This window comes from Anomaloglossus baeobatrachus, chromosome 4, assembly GCF_048569485.1.
Source record: "Anomaloglossus baeobatrachus isolate aAnoBae1 chromosome 4, aAnoBae1.hap1, whole genome shotgun sequence".
NCBI lineage: Eukaryota > Metazoa > Chordata > Amphibia > Anura > Aromobatidae > Anomaloglossus > Anomaloglossus baeobatrachus.
In genome coordinates, this window is record NC_134356.1 from 687,207,809 (window position 1) to 687,227,688 (window position 19,880).

The 19,880-nt window shown below is 42.1% G+C and overlaps 1 protein-coding gene across 1 annotated transcript; it reads right to left on the reverse strand.

The window, feature by feature from the left end:
- Positions 1–18,685: 18,685 nt before the first annotated feature.
- Positions 18,686–19,525, reverse strand: LOC142302164 (olfactory receptor 11H7-like). Its single transcript, XM_075343248.1, has one exon. The coding sequence runs from the start codon at positions 19,523–19,525 to the stop codon at positions 18,686–18,688; it is 840 nt and encodes a 279-aa protein (XP_075199363.1).
- Between the last annotated feature and the right edge of the window lie 355 nt (positions 19,526–19,880).

Genomic DNA, 19,880 nt, shown 5'->3' on the forward strand with positions numbered 1-19,880 from the left:
TTTTTCACAAGGTCCAGTAAAACATGGGCCTATGAACGTGCAGGTATTCCCTCCACAAAGGACCACTGATTCACTCGCTGAGCCCGGAGATAAGTGTTAACCCCCATTCGTACAAGGATCTCACCTTTCAGTGTGCCATAGTCCTTGGCATCCTCCGTGCTGAGATCCAGGTAGGCTTTTTGGGGTTCACCTACCAAGAACGGGGCCACGACATCAGTCCAACGGTCGATAGACAATTTCTCTCGCTCAGCGGTCCTCTCAAACATGGAGAGAAAAGCTTCTGGGTCGTCCTCTGCACTCATCTTTGTAAGTGCCGCCCTTACTCTGTCCTGGGCCGCAGGAAGGACTGAATGACCTGGAGTTATCACTGGGAGCGCGTCTCGCAGAGCCGCAAGCTGCTGAGTCAACAAGCTGTTTGTCTCCTGTTGCTGAACTAACGCCCGCTGGAGCTGGGCATTTGTTTGTTGCTGCTGAGCATTAGCCTTTTGCTGTTGTGCACTGGTTTGTGCAAAGCCTGCTGTAGTTGAGCACTAGACTGGGCCAGCTGCTTTATAAGATCCTCCATGGTGGCTGCTGACTCAAACTGTAACTTTGCAGGCTTGATCATAAACATGTGGAAACTGGGTTGTTGCCCCTAGCAACCAGGCTGCAATGCCTGCAAGCTTCGTGAACCCGCAAATCCACCGCAAACAGTCAGTAAAAAAAAAAAAATCTTTTTTTTTTTTTTTTTTTCTTTTGCAGGGAAGTACAACTTAGTCCATTGCCCTTAGCAACCAGGCTGCCATGCCCGCATTCTCCACCATAATGTGAGGTAGGGACGTTGCTTGGGCAAAAACATGAGGCAGCAACATGTTCACACCAACAGTCTATTTATTGTTGCAGCATAAATAGATCCAATTTCCCACAATCAAAGTCTCTTCCGGATCACAGCCGGTGCATATAGACAAATCCTTGGTATAAAAAGTCTTGTTACCTTAGGACCCCGTTAACCGCAGGGGTCTTGTTAAGGTTCTCCTAGGCTCACACTCTTGGCCTGTGTTCACTCCACACAGAGCCAGCTCAGCTCACACAGCAAGTGGTAGCTTCTTCAAGCCTGGCTCTCAACTGAGACACACCCTGATGTGCTTTGCCAGATTTAAACGATATTGCTGGACATGAGGATTGCTGCAAAACCTGGACTGGGAGGAGAGAGCTGTCTCCCTGTTACCCTTTGTGCTATACTCCCCGTAATAGCTATAGCAAACTCAGAGGGTTTCCAGGCACATTCTGGGAGACACATAGCGGTTTTCAAATATTACCCCTGTCACTGCCTCACAATATATATATATATATATATATATATATATATACATACACATGTACTTTAAGGCTATATGCGCAATAGGCATTTTTTACCTCGCTATTGTGCGTTTTTGCGTTGCGTTTTTGGGCTCAAAAGTGGTTGACTTTGCTTCCCCAGCAAAGTCTATGACTTCAAAGATACATTAACAATTTTTATTAAGTACAGAAAAAATTGAAATAAATGAGTATATAAAGAAAGAAGATACCATAGAGAACATAAAGGCAGAAAGGATGTAAAGAACCCTTTCATGACCTAAAGAGGCACTGCAGACAGGGTGGAAAGCAACACATCATACTCCCATGAATGGGAACCACTATGAATACGAATCTCATCAAGTAAAAAACAGAATAGCTACTGCAAGGAAAACCAGTAACTGTCAGTGCATGAGTTACAAAAACATTTTAAAGAAGAGCTGCATAGACGTAGTGTCAAGGTTAAAAATGACGATGATGATGATGAGACTCAAAGGATCTCTCAGGATCTGGCTGTGTTTTCAAATTAAAATGTCATGAGTGCACTTTGAGACTAAATAACTGGACAGCAAGTCAGTTATATCTATCTCCATGACTGGCTCTGACCAAGTGATCTTTATTATTTTAAAAAACTCTAGACCGAGCAGTTAGGGGGTGTAAACAAAAGTTTTAGTCCAATCAAGTATCATAGGTCGGGGCTTCATGACGTATAGGATCTGCATATCCTCTCTTTGATTGGACAGTCCAGACTCAAGGAATTTCTTTTGTCCATCTGTCTTGGGAGCAAACAGGAAATGGCAGCCATCTTTACAATTACATATGCTGGTATATACTGTGTCTAAGGAAAATACACTGAATATGTAATATACATATATACATGTTAGTAAGAAACAAAGCATTCACAAATATGTGTGTTAGTTCACATCTACTGAACTATATAACTGAGTCTATGAAATGGCTGAATTAAGTATTTTTGGATACTCAATTCTTTATCCTCAACAGTTCCCCCTAAAGACTTACTTCTGCCATTTCTAAATTCTAAGGGTACTGTGTTCCCTTAGGAAGAGAGGTAGAAAGATCTGTTGAAAAACCTGCCTAACTGAACGTTGAGGCATGGGCGGAAAGGGGAAAGGGGTTTTCTTCACCGGTTTGAGACCAAAGACTCCTAGGCGAGTCCTCACCCTTTGTTGTTGGACTTTCCCATGTCTCAAGGTTCTCTAAGGGGAGATAAGGTATGCACACCAGTGACTATGGAAGGGGAATACATGGAATAGCAGAAACTGCTGTGTGAATACTGACATGAAAAATTCAATAGCTATATGTATAGAATGAAATGTGAAAAATGGAACCTGCATTACTGCCATGAATATATGAATAAAGAGAAATTTAGCTACTGAATTGATCAATGCAATAGAGCCCCAACACTACGCCAAAGTATTTCTCTACGTTGGGGTCCCTAGCTTGTGTGTGTCCTCTCATGCAATTAAAAAACTTACCGTGTATGGGAAGCTGAGACCCAGGCTATATATACGATGTGGATTGGCAATAGGTGTGTATGGGGAGGGTTCACAAACGAAAAACTACTAACATTAAGGAATAACGTTTGGAACTCCATTCTATGTCTGAACTGGGTGCAAAAAACCTAAAAAACATCACTATGGGGAGATAAGGTATGCACACCAGTGACTATGGAAGGGGAATACATGTAATAGCAGAAACTGCTGTGTAAATACTGACATGAAAAATTCAATAGCTATATGTATAGAATGAAATGTGAAAAATAGAACCTGCATTACTGCCATGAATATATGAATAAAGAGAAATTTAGCTACTGAATTGATCAATGCAATAGAGCCCCAACACTACGCCAAAGTATTTCTCTACGTTGGGGTCCCTAGCTTGTGTTCGTTTGTGAACCCTCCCCATACACACACAAGCTAGGGACCCCAATGTAGAGAAATACTTTGGCGTAGTGTTGGGGCTCTATTGCATTGATCAATTCAGTAGCTAAATTTCTCTTTATTCATATATTCATGGCAGTAATGCAGGTTCCATTTTTCACATTTCATTCTATACATATAGCTATTGAATTTTTCATGTCAGTATTCACACAGCAGTTTCTGCTATTACATGTATTCCCCTTCCATAGTCACTGGTGTGCATACCTTATCTCCCCATAGTGATGTTTTTTAGGTTTTTTGCACCCAGTTCAGACATAGAATGGAGTTCCAAACGTTATTCCTTAATGTTAGTAGTTTTTCGTTTGTGAACCCTCCCCATACACACCTATTGCCAATCCACATCGTATATATAGCCTGGGTCTCAGCTTCCCATACACGGTAAGTTTTTTAACTGCATCAGAGGACACACACAAGCTAGGGACCCCAACGTAGAGAAATACTTTGGCGTAGTGTTGGGGCTCTATTGCATTGATCAATTCAGTAGCTAAATTTCTCTTTATTCATATATTCATGGCAGTAATGCAGGTTCCATTTTTCACATTTCATTCTATACATATAGCTATTGAATTTTTCATGTCAGTATTCACACAGCAGTTTCTGCTATTACATGTATTCCCCTTCCATAGTCACTGGTGTGCATACCTTATCTCCCCATAGTGATGTTTTTTAGGTTTTTTGCACCCACTTCAGACATAGAATGGAGTTCCAAACGTTATTCCTTAATGTTAGTAGTTTTTCGTTTGTGAACCCTCCCTATACACACCTATTGCCAATCCACATCGTATATATAGCCTGGGTCTCAGCTTCCCATACACGGTAAGTTTTTTAACTGCATGAGAGGACACACACAAGCTAGGGACCCCAACGTAGAGAAATACTTTGGCGTAGTGTTGGGGCTCTATTGCATTGATCAATTCAGTAGCTAAATTTCTCTTTATTCATATATTCATGGCAGTAATGCAGGTTCCATTTTTCACATTTCATTCTATACATATAGCTATTGAATTTTTCATGTCAGTATTCACACAGCAGTTTCTGCTATTACATGTATTCCCCTTCCATAGTCACTGGTGTGCATACCTTATCTCCCCATAGTGATGTTTTTTAGGTTTTTTGCACCCAGTTCAGACATAGAATGGAGTTCCAAACGTTATTCCTTAATGTTAGTAGTTTTTCGTTTGTGAACCCTCCCCATACACACCTATTGCCAATACACATCGTATATATAGCCTGGGTCTCAGCTTCCCATACACGGTAAGTTTTTTAACTGCATGAGAGGACACACACAAGCTAGGGACCCCAACATAGAGAAATACTTTGGTGTAGTGTTGGGGCTCTATTGCATTGATCAATTCAGTAGCTAAATTTCTCTTTATTCATATATTCATGGCAGTAATGCAGGTTCCATTTTTCACATTTCATTCTATACATATAGCTATTGAATTTTTCATGTCAGTATTCACACAGCAGTTTCTGCTATTACATGTATTCCCCTTCCATAGTCACTGGTGTGCATACCTTATCTCCCCATAGTGATGTTTTTTAGGTTTTTTGCACCCAGTTCAGACATAGAATGGAGTTCCAAACGTTATTCCTTAATGTTAAATCAAGGTTCTCTAAGTCCTCTCTTCTAACTGTTCTAGCAATGCTGGTCTAAGACTGTACAGGGTTTTCTGAAAAGGATAAGTATGAGCAGAACGCTCAGTGCAGCTCTGGTTGATCAACCCTTCTGCAATGCAAGGTGTGGATCCATAGATTTTTCTGTGGTTGGATCGGCTCCTCTAATGTTGACTCATGGCTCTTTCTAGCTTGTCCTTTAGGATTAATCAGTCTCCTGACTGGAGACCATATGCTAATAGTTCTGATTTAAGATCTGGAATTGGAAAATACACCTGATTATCACACTATTCAGTCAATTATATAAAAATTGTACATGCCTGTGTCAAACCAAAAAACATCTTACATAAAGACCTGCTTATTGCAAAAAGAAAACAAAACAACACATACATGTTGTACACGATTTGCCAGTTTCCACTTTTCTATAAAATATACACTGTTTGTAAACACATTTTTTTTTTTTTTTTACATACCAACTTCATGTGCTTCTCAACAATAATATCGTTTTCTGCACTGGAATGCCTCTGACCAAACCTGGAGAGAAATTTACACAACACGCACAGACTTGCATACAACGTGCTCGTGATATACATCTATAATCAGTTTGCAGTCTCTAAAAAATGGGTAGAGCAGGTGCAGGGTGTTTCTACGGACTCTTTACAGTTTTTTCTCACTTCGTTCTAGGCACTTGTCTTACAAGACTGGGTGAGCCTACCCACCTGGGTACTGAACCCTGGCATCACCAAAGCACACACTGACAATTGTCTTTCACAGATGTTACCTGAGCCATCATTAAGAAGAGCTCTCATGGCAGAGAAAGCTTACCACCCTTTGTCCACAGACCTTCGTCAGTCAGCTGGCTCCCTGCATGTCACACTCCATTCCTTGTTGATTTGCTTGTTCCTGTAGGGATTTAAGAACACAAGGAGTGACAGAAGTCACTGACGTGACCGGTGTCACCAAGGCATGGTCTTTATGCATGGTGAAAGACTCTCAACTCTAGGCCCGTTCACTGCTTCTTGGTCAGCTGCACCTGTGCGGGCATCTCCATCCAATTCCATCAGCTCAGATCTAGACTTTCTCTTCAGCATACCTAATTAATTTGACAACAGGAAAAAATCTGCAACCTACATACACATCTAAAAACTCTTACCCACTCCTGTTCTACCCATCTAGAGAGGCATTTATTACGTCACTGCCTCCTGTATCGATAAGAGGGGAGAGAGTGGCTTAAATTTAACTACCTCATGTTGTGTAACCTGTAGCATATCCAGTGCAGAATCAACCACCATCTGGTTTCATCTATAAAAACAAAAACTAAAAAATATACATTAGATCATTCTTATAACTTTAACTCTGACCATAATACAGTTAGTGGTCATCTATACATCACATTACTGAAAATACTAAATAAAGAAACAAACAAATAAACATATAAGACAAGACTTTCCTATTTCAGTTAACAGATATACCTCATAGTAATCTAGTAAACATAACCTATGGGAAAAAGGTCAACTTCAAAACCTAAATAATATGCCTGCTGCACCCTCGAAGAAACTGGAGAATACAATTAATACCTTATTTCCCCCTTGTTTAATTGTTTATTTACCAATATGGCAATATTCAGAGTTTTTTATACTGGTATTCCCTATAAGAAAAATAAAACAACAGGTAATAAATTAGCTACATACTAAAACCTAAAATGAACAAACACTGAAAATAACATATATCTTACAACAATATACATTGCTGGGGAATTTTAAAACCTTACGATAAACAACACTGTTTCCATAAAGAAAAAAAAAAACCTTTCATAATAGAAATAACTGAGACATGATTAAATGACAGCTGTGACTGGGCAACTAACCTGCAAAAATATATATAAATTGTTTAGAAATAATCATAAAAGCAGAAAAGGTGATAGAGTCACAAAATAAAAATATATTGTTCAAATAAATTGCCATTTAAAAACAAAACAACACAGAAATTAAATTGCACATCCCATGAAATCTAATATTCCCTATTCAGGTATAAGCAGTAAACTAAAAATGGGAAATCCTGAACTCTGAGGGTTAAACCAAACTTATGTCACTATTGGGGAAAGACACATTCCATTCTTATCTATGACTATTTATCAATTCAGTAAAAATTTCACCTACTTATCTTTGACTTGCATGTATTGGATAGCTCAGTAAACAAATATACTATTTATACTTATTCAAATGTGTTAGTCATATATACCAGAGAACACCTCCCACCGGGGAGGGGTGGAGAGCTTTGAACAAAGAACCATTGCGAGGGGCGTGGCTCATGAGGTGTACTGCCATCAGTGGGTGTAGCAAGACGGCTGCCACAGGAAGTTCCAGGCACCTGACTTCCGGGTGTAGCATCCATGTTGTGACTCCCTGAGTGTACTGGGAGTGGCTGGAACTACGTAGTAAACCAGGGATACTTTTAGTGCCTGTAAATTTGCATTCCAGCATACAAAGGAGAGATTTGATTAGCACCAGATATGATGACTTCTAAAGGAAAACAATGAGGCACAGCTAGAGAAAAACATTTAGTGATTCTACAAACAGCAACACACAGTGAATAGGGTCTTTGTCCTCCAGTATACTCTCACTGGAGATTAACCTGAACTTCAGTACATGGGTTGCAGACTGCCATCTAGTGGTAGTCCAACGATTTTACACAAGTTTTTACAATCTTTTATATATTTTCCCGCCTTTTTTTTTTGTAACTAGGGCGACAGCGTTCTCAGCTCCTACTAAAAACAATCTCTTCTTGAACAGAGTATACAGTGCTCTAATTGGACCGGCCGGCTCCAACAGAGTTCTTTCTCGCCTCGTCCGCGTTTGTAATGCACAGACAGTGACTCGCGTCTAATACGCAGGAAAATCCGCTAACTCCAGCACCCTTAAATTAACTAAAATGAAATCCTTTCCCGCCTCGTTTGCGTATCAAAACGCAAACAGTGGCCGGCGTCTAAACCGCAGGGGAATACGCTAATTCCACTTTAAGTTAACAGAACCCTTCCTGCCTCGTTTATTATCTATTCAATACTTAATATTTAATAAACAGTGGCCGTGTCATATGCAACACAGGGGAATCGCTAGTTCTCATACTTCTGTTCAAAAAGAAACTCAATCATAAATACTGAAAAACGCATGAACCCGTTAGTTTTTGTTCCAATCCAAACCAAAATAGCACTCGTCTTCCTTTCAAATCATTACAACTCCTTTGCTTGCTTTTCTACACAAAGGCTGCTGTTACGTAGTGTATGTTGGCCCACTGACCCCTCCTTTCTCCAAGCAGCTATGAGTATATGACCCCTCCTTTCTCCCTTTCAATGCAAAGACCACGGCAGTGGGGGATTGCTAACACACACTGACCCCCTAATGCTGCTTCCTTTGCTTTCAGTGACAAAAACTACAGGGACATAGGCTGCGTAATTCGATCTCCGCTCTGTCTCTGTGTAAGCAGCCAGTGATGGACTGACCCCCTCCCTTCCTGCATTCTTTGTTCTCAATAGAAAGACTGCTAGGGATGTCTCTAGGCTCTACCAGACCCCCGCAGTCTGCCTCTTCGCTCTCAGTGAAGAAGAAAAAAACTGCAGGCACTGGGCTTTTCTCCACCGTCTCTATAGCTAGCAGCAGGCAATTAACTGTTTGAGAACTAAGTCAGAGGAATTTACAAGCTTCTATCCCGTTTGCAAGTCAGAAATACAGACAGTCAGATCCTTTAAAACCTACGCCTAGCCCCTATGGGGGCTGGGTCCTTCTCTAGGTCACCGGCAAGTGACAGTCACACCGTTAGGTCTCCGGTGCACTACCATTCTCCGGACTAGTGACCACCCCCTTTCGCCAGGTGTCTCTCGAACCACAGGTAAAACAGCACCCACAATGTATATGATGCTTACCGCGGAATGGAGGGGGATCAATCCTCGATATCGAGCAAAACCTGGATACTTGTGGAGTAGCCCCAACCGTCCGGAAAGTGGAAGCTTTGACTCACTCTTCTCGGTGGCCCCACACTTGGCGCGCCAACTGTCAAGGTTAAAAATGACGATGATGATGATGAGACTCAAAGGATCTCTCGGGATCTGACTGCTGTTTCAAATTAAAATGTCATGAGTGCACTTCGAGACTAAATAACTGGACAGGAAGTCAGTTACATCTATCTCCATGACTGGCTCTGACCAAGTGATGTTTATTATTTGAAAAAACTCTAGACCGAGCAGTAAAGGGGTGTAAACAAAAGTTTTAGTCCAATCCCTATCGTAGGTCGGGGCTTCATGACGTATAGGATCTGCATATCCTCTCTTTGATTGGACAGTCCAGACTCCAGGAATTTTTGTTTTGTCCATCTGTCTTGGGTGCAAACAGGAAATGGCAGCCATCTTTACAATTACATGTGCTGGTATATACTGTGTCTAAGGAAAATACACTGAATATGTAATATACATATATACATGTTAGTAAGAAACAAAACATTCACAAATATGTGTGTTAGTTCACATCTACTGAACTATATAACTGAGTCTATGAAATGGATGAATTAAGTATTTTTGGATACTCAATTCTTTATCCTCAACAGTAGTGAACAGCAGCCGATCACTAATAGCAGAGTAGAGATGAGCCACCCCCCTAGTGTTCGAGTTCGGTTTGGTTCGTCAAACGGCGAAAGTTTGACGAACGTTCGACGAAAACCTTCGAACACCATTGAAAACGATAGCAGGCAAACACAAACACATTGTACATATGCAAATACAGTTAATAATAAACATTGCCATTACACTTACAGGTTCCGCTATGCGTCATGCAAAATGTCTTCTGCCGCTTCTCCTTCCGATCATCGCTGTGTCCTTCCGGTCACAAGCACTGATCTTTCCGTGATGTCATAGTATGTGACCAGTCACGTGTGTATTATCTCATGTGCTACAGACTGGTTACATAGCTATGATGTCATGCTAGGTCCTGTCAGTGCATGTCACCAGTATGCGGTGCTAACCCGAGCATCTCCGTACTCAGTATACTAGGCGAGTATCGGCGAGATACTCGTGCACATGCTTGGCTCCCCGTTCCTGCATGTCAGCGCTCTTTACAGAGTCAGCCCACATACAGGGACTGAATGCCACAGCCGGTGAATAGCGGCGAAATAATTCAGGTGATCAGAAATCACCATTGCTATAGTAACCGCCTGTCAGGTTATTATTGCAACGGTGGCAGCGATGACGTCACCGCTTATCAACCCGCAGCCTCTGCTCACTCACTGAGTGATTAGACTGCACGGGGGAGCAGCGTCTTCTTCCCATGCAGTGCTGTCTGATGTAGCAAAACTGCATAGGTTGAAGGAGAAAAAAGACAGAAGACCAGGATCGTGGAGGGGTGAGAGGGAGTAATAAACATGGAGTCTTAGGTGTGTCTGTGTATTTATTTCTAATAAAGTATTTTTTCTCTGTGTGGTGTCTTTTTTTTAACCCTTTATTGGAGATTCTTAATAGCCGGCTCAAACTTGCCTGACATTAAGAATCTCTGGCTTGATACTAGCTAGTAAAACAAAGCTAGTATTAAACCCTTATTACCCAGCGATCCACCCATCACCAGAGCCACTGAAAGAGTTGGATACAGCGCCAGAAGATGGCGCTTCTATGAAAGCGCCATTTTCTGGGGTGGCTGCTGACTGCAATTCGCAGCAGAGGAGCCCAGAAAGCTTGGGCCAACCTGTGCTGCGGATTCCAATCCCCAGCTGCCTAGTTGTACCCAGCTAGATGCAAAAATGGGGCGAAGTCCATGTCGTTTGTTTTTTTTGTTTTTTTTTAATTATGTCGTGAAATTCATGAAATAAATAAAAAAAGGGCTTCCCTATATTTTTAATTCCCAGCCGGGTACAAATAGGCAGCTGGGAGTAGGGGGTAGCCATACCTGCCTGCTGTACCTGGCTAGCATACAAAAATATGGCGAAGCCAACGTCATTTTTTTTTTTTTTAAATTTTTTGGCAAAAAACTTAAAAATAATAAAAAATGCTTACCTGGATTTTCCATTGCCAGTGAAGGTAACACCAAGCAGTGGGGGTCAGCAGACAGTGGCTGCTTGGATTACCCTTAGCTGCCAATACAAAAAATGCAGCGGAAGCCCACGTTTTTTTTTTTTTATTTATTTAAATAAGTAAAAAAAAATGGGCTTCCCTGTATTTTGATTGCCTGACATCACAATACTGTAAAAATAAATCATTAAAAAAAATGACGTAGCGCTCCGCAGTATTTTTAATTCTCAGCGCAGATAAAGCAGACAGCTACTGGTTGCCACCCCCATCTGCCTGGTGTAACCTTGGCTGGCAATCAAAATACAGGGAAGCCCATTAATTGTTTTTTATTTAAAAAAATAGCTAAAAAAAATGCGTGGGCTCCCGCCATATTTTGATTGCCAGTCAGGTAAAGCCAGGCAGCTGGGGGCTGTGATTCTCGGCAGCCCACAGCCACCCCTGGAAATGGCGCATTGTTTCTTAGCACCATTTCCAGGCACTTTATCCGACTCGTTCAGTGACTGTGATGGCGGTGGCTAATAAAGGGGTTAATACCAGCTTTGTATTCTCAGATGGCACTAAGCCCAAAATTCATGGTGTCACGCCAAAATAGACATAGCCATGATGAATTTCTAGTAAAGATAAAAAAAAACAACACACAGAAAAATATTTTTATTAGACATAAAACACAACACAATTAGTGACTCCATCTTTATTGAACTAAAGAACCCTCTCCCACTCCGCTGTAGTCCTGGGTCGAGGGACAAAAGATGTCAAATCCGGATCCAATATCATCTGATCGTTTTGCTGGAAGGCAAAGCGATCACATGATGTGTCAGGTTCAAGGGCCTCAATTACATGACACATCAGCTGATTGTATAAAAGCCGTTTATACAATCAGCTGATGAATCAGTAGAAAAAAAAACGGCTTACTTCTGTGCAGACTCCCATCCGATCGCTGCAGGACCCGGTGGTAATCAGCTGATGCGGTCACCTGACAGTATCAGCTGATAGTTTTAGCCGGCTGGGCAGTAAAAAGCTGGTCTCACTGCTGGACTTATACGATCAGCTGATGCCATCAGGTGACTGCACCAGCTGATCACCACCAGGACCTGCAGCCATCAGACGTGTCCCGGGAGTCTGCAGACAGGTGAATATGATATTTTTTTTCTACTGTTCACATTTGATTTCGCAGCTGCTTTCACCTCCTGTCTGGACATGGCGCCGGACGGTAGGTGAAAGCAGGGATGGCGGTATCGGAAGGATCCATTCTTCTGTGTTTACCAACACAAGGAATCCTCTTCCTGTACATGTGATTGTACTACCCACCCCTTGCGTTTCTAGCTGTGTTTATAGTCATAGAAATGCTTAGGGTAAGGGATGGAGAGGCAGGGGGAGCAGTACTACAAAGCTCAGCATACTTCATACACTAGTGTATGGAGGAGAGCAGACAGCAGCTGCAGAACTACAAGGCTCAGCATCCTCCATCCAGGACTGTATGCTGGAGGGAGAGGAGGGGGGAGCAGAACTGCAAGGCTCAGCATACTTTATCCACTAGTGTATGAAGGAGAACAGACAGCAGCTGCAAAACTACAAGGCTCAGCATGCTGCATCCAGGACTGTAAGCTGGAGAGGGAGACAGTAGGAGCAGAACTACAAGGCTCAGCATACTCCATTCACTAGTGTATGCAGAAGAGCAGACAGCAGCTGCAGAACTACAAGGTTCAGCATCCTCTATCCAGGACTGTATAGTAGAGGGAGAGGCAGGGGGGTTAGAAATACAAGGCTCAGCATACTTCATCCACCAGTGTATGCATGAGAGCAGACGGCAGCTGCAGAACTACAAGGCTCAACATACTCCTCTATCCAGGACTGTAGGCAAGAGTTTTTTGCCCCCCCAAAAAATGACATGGGCTTTGCCATATTTTTGTATGCTAGCCAGGTACAGCAGGAAGCTACGGGCTGCCCCCAACCCTCAGCTGCCTATTTGTACCCGGCTGGGAACCAAAAATATAGGGAAGCCCTTTTCTTTTTAAATTATTCCACGAATTTCATGAAATAATTAAAAAAAAAATGACGTGGGCTTCGCCCAGTTTTTGTGTCCAGCCAGGTACAACTAGGCAGCTGGGGATTGGAATCCACAGCACAGGGTGCCCAAGCTTTCTGGGTACCCCCGCTGTGAATTGCAGTATGCAGCCGCCCCAGAAAATGGCGCTTTCATATAAGCGCCATCTTCTGGACCTGTAGCCAACTCTTCCACCTACCCTGGTGATGGGTGGCTCGCTGGGTAATAATGGAGTTAGGGCTAGCTGTATATTATCAACTGGCCCTAAGCCCAAAATTCATGGTGTCACGCCAATATTAGACATGGCCACCATGAATTTCTAGTACAGATAAAAAAAAATACAACACACAGAAAAATATTTTTATTAGAAATAAAACACAACACAATGAATGACTCCATCTTTATTGGAATAAATAACCCCCCTTCACAGTAATCCTTGGTCAAGGGTCCCACGTTGTCCAATCCGGATCCAATATCATCTGATCGGTTTGCTGGAAGACAAAGCTATGAGATGATGTGTCAGGTTCAAGGATATGAATCACATGACACATCAGCTGATTCTATAAACCGCTTTATACTATCAGCTGATGCATCAGTGGAAAAACCCCCCAACAAACTACGCAATTCTGTGAAGACTCCCACCCGTTCCAGGACTCGGCTGTAATCAGCTGATGAAGTCTCATGAAAGTATTAGCTGATGGTTTAGCCGGCCGGGCGGTAAAAAGGTGACCTCACCACTGCACTTATACTGTCAGCTGATGCCATCACGTGACCGAATCAGCTGATCATTGCCAGGTCCTGCAGCTATCAGACGCTATCACACAGCCGGAGCAGGGGTGGCAGTACCGGGAGAGGAGCTGGGAGCGGACGTGTCTCGGGAGTCTGTAGACAGGTGAGTATGACATTTTTTTTTCTACTGTTAGCTTTTGATATCGCAGCTGCTTCCACCTTCCGTCTGGACATGGCGCCGAATGGGAGGTGGAAGCAGGGGTGGCGGTACTGGGAGAATCCACTCTTCTGTGTTTACTGACAGAAATAATCCTCTTCCTGTACACGTGATTGTACTACCCACCCCTTGCGTTTATAGCTGTGTTTATAGTCATAGAAATGCTTAGGGTCCCGTCACACATGGCAGCGCACCAACTTTCCGACCAGCGATTTAACCTGGCAGGGATTGTAGGCCGTGTAGCATCGCTCATTGTCCTGCTTAAAAAACTAGTCCTCAGAGTTGGGAATTATTGCCTGAGCAGAAGGAAGCAACTGTTTTTCCAGGATAATCTTGTATGTGGCTTGATTCATAAGTCCTTCGCAAAGATTAACCTGCCCAATTCCAGCCTTGCTGAAGCATCCCCAGATCATCACCGATTCTCCACCAAATTTCACTGTGGGTGCAAAACTCTGTGGCTTGTACGCCTCTCCAGCTCTCCGTCTAACCGTTAGACGGCCAGGTGTTGGGCAAAGCTGAAAATTAAGTAAAGGAAATTCAACAAACATTTTTGCAAAGGACATATGAAACAAACTGCAAGCTAGGAGCTGGTACTATCAGGCTGGGGAAGCCCATTCTTATTGGGCCCACAGCTTAAAAAAAGCAACCTGCTACTGCACAGAATTTCGAATCTATTAGATGTGTCAATCCCAGAAATTTACTCGGCTCATCCTGAGGCCCCTGGTGTGTTGGCAATCGGGGTAATAAGGGGTTAATGACAGCTTACAGCTGTCACTAAACCCTACATTACTAATGAGAGGTGTTTATGAGACCTTCCATTACCAATCTGTAAGTAAAAAGAAATAAAACACAAAACACAAAAAAATCCTTTATTTCAAATAAAATATAAAAAACACCCTCTTTTTCCCCTTTATTAATTTCCAAAACACCCAGTTCCGACATAATCCACACAAGGTCTCATGACGATTTTTATGTTAAACAGTGCCTTGAAAAGAAATTCATACTCTGTGAACCTTTACATATTTTTTTCACATTACACCTACAAAAATGGGCAGATATTTGGCAAATGAGATTTAATGTTGATAAATGTAAAGTAATGCTCCTAGGACGGAGTAATCCTATAACTGCATATACATTAAATGGAAGTAAACTCAGGACTACAGAACAGGAGAAGGACTTGGATATTCTGGTTGCAAGGAAGCTGAGCAGCAGCACTCAATGTCAGGCAGCAGCTGCTAAAGCAAACAAGATCTTCAAGTGTATAAAAAGAGATCCCATGATCCCAACGTATTGTTACCCTTCTATAAATCACTTGTAATGCCACATCTGGAATATGGGATCCAGTTTTGGGCTCCACATTTTAAAAAGGACATTCAGAAGTTAGGGTCAGTTCAAAGGCGGCAACTAGACTACTACAAGGAATGGAGGGCCGCCCGTATGATGAGAGGGGGGTAGTTAGATATGTTTAGCTTAGAAAAAAAACGTCTCAGAGGAGATCTCATTTATATGTATAAATACATGTGTGGTCAATATAAAGGGCTGGCACATGACTTAATCCTTCCAAAGACAATACTAAGGACCAGGGGCACTCACTGCGAGTGGAAGAAAAGCGATTCCGACAGCTAAATAGGAAAGGGTTCTTTACAGTTAGAGCAGTCAGACTGTGGAATGCCCTACCACAAGAGGTAGTAATGGCAGATACTATAACAGCTTTTAAAAAAGGGCTGGATGATTTCCTCAGTGCACAAAACATTGTTGGTTATAAATGACTTAGTGACTAAATGTAGAACTGGTGGAGGAAGGTTGAACTAGATGGACCTAGGTCTTTTTTCAACCTAAGTAACTATGTAACTACTATGTAACTATGTGTTACTATGTGATACTATAACAGCTTTATATCAGGGCCGGATGATCTCCTCAGTACATAACATTGTTGGGTATAAATAACTTAATGACAAAATGTAGAACTGGTGGAGGAAGGTTGAACTAGATGGACCTAGGTCTTTTTTAACCTAAGTAACTATAAGTAGAAATGTATTGTATTATTTGTTTTTTGTCTGATATACCAAAACAAAATAGCAATTAAATGTGAAGAGTAAATAAATAGATGTGTGGTTTTAATTATTATATAAAAATATAAATCTGAAAATTGTAATGTGCATTTCTATTCAGCTCCCCCTTTTTCCCTGTCAATACTTTATGGGAATACCTTTGCTTAGCTAGAGTACCTACCGTAATTCCACATGTCATGTACGGGACACAGAAAGCATGTGGAAGAAAGTGCTCTGGTCACATAAGAACAAAATAGAACATTTTGGGCTAAAAGTAATACACTATTTGTGGTGAAAAACTAACACTGTACATCAACCTGGAAAAGCCATCCTCACCGTCACACATGGTGGAGGCAGCATCCTCACACCCTCCCCACCGTCACACATGGTGGAGGCAGCATCCTGCTGGGGGGAGGCTTTACTTCAGCAGGGGCAGGGAAACTGGTCAGAGTTGCTGGGAAGATGGATGGAGCTAAATACAGAGCAATTCTGGAGGAAAACCTGTTAGAGGATGCAAAAATCTTGAGACTGGATCATAGATTCACCTTCCAGCAGGACAAAAACCCTAAACATTCTTCCAGAGCTACAAAGGATAGTGTATAATTGCTATTCCATGTGAGGCCACAACAGGCAGCACTTACAAGTGTCTATAGCTAGTTGTGACTTGCACAACTTTACAAGGTGAGCTTTCCCATATGATCATTCCCCTGTAATATCTGATAAGACCCTATCTTTCTGCTCCGGTCTTCCAGTTTTTTTCTACAATGAATAGTTTAGCTCAGAACATATTCCTGTGTGTGAATGGACCAGTTTTTTCCAAAACCAATATCCCATTGATATTTGGTCTCCAAACTTGAAAATTGCTGTTTACAGATGTCTCCATCCAATCTCGCTGAGACAGATCTCACAGGCAAAAAAGAATCGGCAAAAATTCAGATTAAAAAAAAAAATAGAAACATATATAATTTCCTTTACTTCACAGATAATTGTTACATTTTATCGGTATATCACATAAAACCTTAATAAAATACATTGATGATTTTGAGTGTAAAGTGAAAAAAATGTAAAAAGCTCACAAAGTATAAATATTTTCTCAAGACCCTCTATAAAGCACCATTCTTAATTGCATAGTTTTTCTTTTTTTATGTATAATGCCGCTCTTTACTAAACATCATCTACGGTAGTTATGCAGTGCCCTCCCTTATTATTGACTTTCCTCTGTTATGTGCAGTACCATTATTACATAGTACACTAGTAAACTCATTATTTTTGCTATTTACTATTTTCATCTAATAGAATCCTCTCTATTTATGTGGCACCCAGTGGGCAGGGGGGTTGGTTTCATACCTGTTACTCGTTGCCTGGCCAATGCTGGTCGTGTAGTCATGGCGGCCGGCTCGGTTTCGTGTCCCGAGGTGTCCACAATAAAGGGGGGTAGGAGGTGGATGTTGGAAGTGACTACGCCACCTATGGTATGCGACCATGAATTAGCCACCACTGTGGGTGATGTCCTCTGGGGCGGATGGTGATGCCGCAACCAAGATGGTTCTGCTCCCCACAGGCAGAGCAGGCCCCAGGGAGATTAGGGCGGTGGGGAGGGCTGGTGGCACCGAAGCGCGGGGCGCTGGCCATGACAAGGACGACACCAGGGCTGCGGTTCAAAGTTCTTTTTACTCATAGTTGGTAAGATGCCGCGGTGGTGCCACTCTCCGCCGCAATGGGCTCTAGCCAGTCCCAGGTAAATCAGAAGCATTCACTGGTGTCTGTAGAGTGTGAGATCTTCCTCCTCTGCACTTACTTGTGGATCCCTGTGGCTTGTAGCACTTGGGGATCTCGGTGTTCTTGTAAAGTGTCCCATCCCATATGCAGTTGGTGCAGATCTGCCATGGGGCCCGACCGTGATCTTGATCCTGGACCCTATGTGTCACTGTGCTCCGGGAAAATGGGTGGTGGGTGATGGAACTTGGAATCCCTGTCCCCTACAGATTGTGGTGGTCCATCGTGGAATATGTCCCATCCCAGGGCTCTGCACCCTGTCTGCGCTGGCACTGTGGGAACGGTTAGGCTCAACCTCCAGCTACCATGTTCTCCTGCTCACTAGCTCCACCGGTTGCCTCTCACCTTTTTCCAGTCTGCCCGTTCTAGCAGGAGAAGCTCTTAAGCACTCTCTCCTGCAACCGTGTTGTTCAGAGTCTCAGCCTATTCTAAAGTTAAAATATCTGTGTGTTCTTTACTCCCTCAGTGCGGCCCCCACTTTCCTGATGACTCACTAGTGGTTGTCTCAGCAACTGGGAATTTCCCAGGCTGTCTGGCTTCCTGAGCTGTGTAACTGGCTGACTCACTGGCTGTATGTTGTGTAAGTGAAAATCACCAGTGACTAACCTCTTCTTACCCGGAATAAACATTGCACCTTTAGTTAGATGCAATACCCTGTGGTGACTGAGCCTCAGGGGCGCCACACTTACATGTAGAATAAAATGACTACTAATGGAGCAGCATCTGATTAGAAGACCAATCCATCAGTCTCCTCCATTGGAAAATAAGCTTTACCAAGCTACATCAGGAGTCACTTCATTACAACTATTTTTAAAAAGTTTCTTCCTCATGATCATTAGAAAACTTTATTCATCTATTTGCTTTAACCTGAGCATATAATCAAATTTAGAAACTCAAAGTACAAATTCTATGAAGACCTTCATTGTAAATTTACCAGCTCACCCACTTATGCAATGATTTCTGCACAATTTCCCTAATGTCTTTATTTCTCAGACTGTATATAATGGGGTTGACCAAAGGAGTAAACACCGTATATAGCAGTGACAGGATCTTACTCATGGTGATTGTTTGGCCTTTAGTTGGGACGACATAAACGCAAAAAATTGTCCAGTAGAATATGGAGACCACAATGAGGTGGGAGCTGCAGGTGGAGAAGGCTTTCTGTCTGCCGGTGCTGGATGGGATCCTTAAGACTGTACAAAGTATATAAGTGTAAGACTTGATGATAATTACAGTTGGCGCTATTAAAATTGGGAGGCTTAGAAAATACATCTCAAAGTGGATAATGAAGGTGTCAGAACAGGTAAGTTCTAGTAAAGGGACAATGTCACAGAATAAGTGGTCAATGATGTTTGGACCACAAAAATTCAGCTCTGCTATTGTAATGATGTAAACCAAATTTATAGAAAATCCAAACAACCAACAAACGGCAGACAATATTTCACAATGTCGACTCGTCATTATGGAGATATAATGGAGGGGATTACAGATGGCCACATATCTGTCGTAGGACATCACAGCGAGGAGAAGACATTCACACGCTCCTGAGACACAGAAAAAATAAAACTGGATCATGCAACCAAAAAAAGTAATGGATCTCCCATTATTCAGGAGAATGTGCAACATGTTGGGGACAATATCTGTGGGCAACAAGATGTCACTGATGGACAGTTGTGAGATGAAGAAGTACATCGGAGTGTGGAGGTTCTTGCTGGTGGACACCAGGGCGATGATCAGGAGATTCCCACAGATTGTCACGTAATAAACCATCAGGAGAAGACAAAACAAAACATTTCTTGAACAAAGACTGACTTGAAATCCTAAAATAAAAAACTCAGTGACTGCAGTCAGGTTGTTCCCCTGTATGTAGAAAAAAAATCATAGTTATACTGCAATAAGCACAAAACAGTCACTATTAGAATTAAGCAGAAAAACAAATATATTTCAGAATATTATTTGATATTTTTTTCTTAGAGAAGACTATGAACCACTCAATTTTACAATAAAAGCATACATTTTGAAGAAAAAAATGCGATCAGCTTAAAATAGTGAAGAATATCCACAAACGGATGAACGTTACATTTTCACGATCACTTTTTTTATTTTTTGAAAGTCAACATTATTT

Bases quoted from the DNA above. Each gene is read 5' to 3' on its own strand.
- LOC142302164 (XM_075343248.1), bottom strand. From the start codon at position 19,525: ATGGTTTATTACGTGACAATCTGTGGGAATCTCCTGATCATCGCCCTG.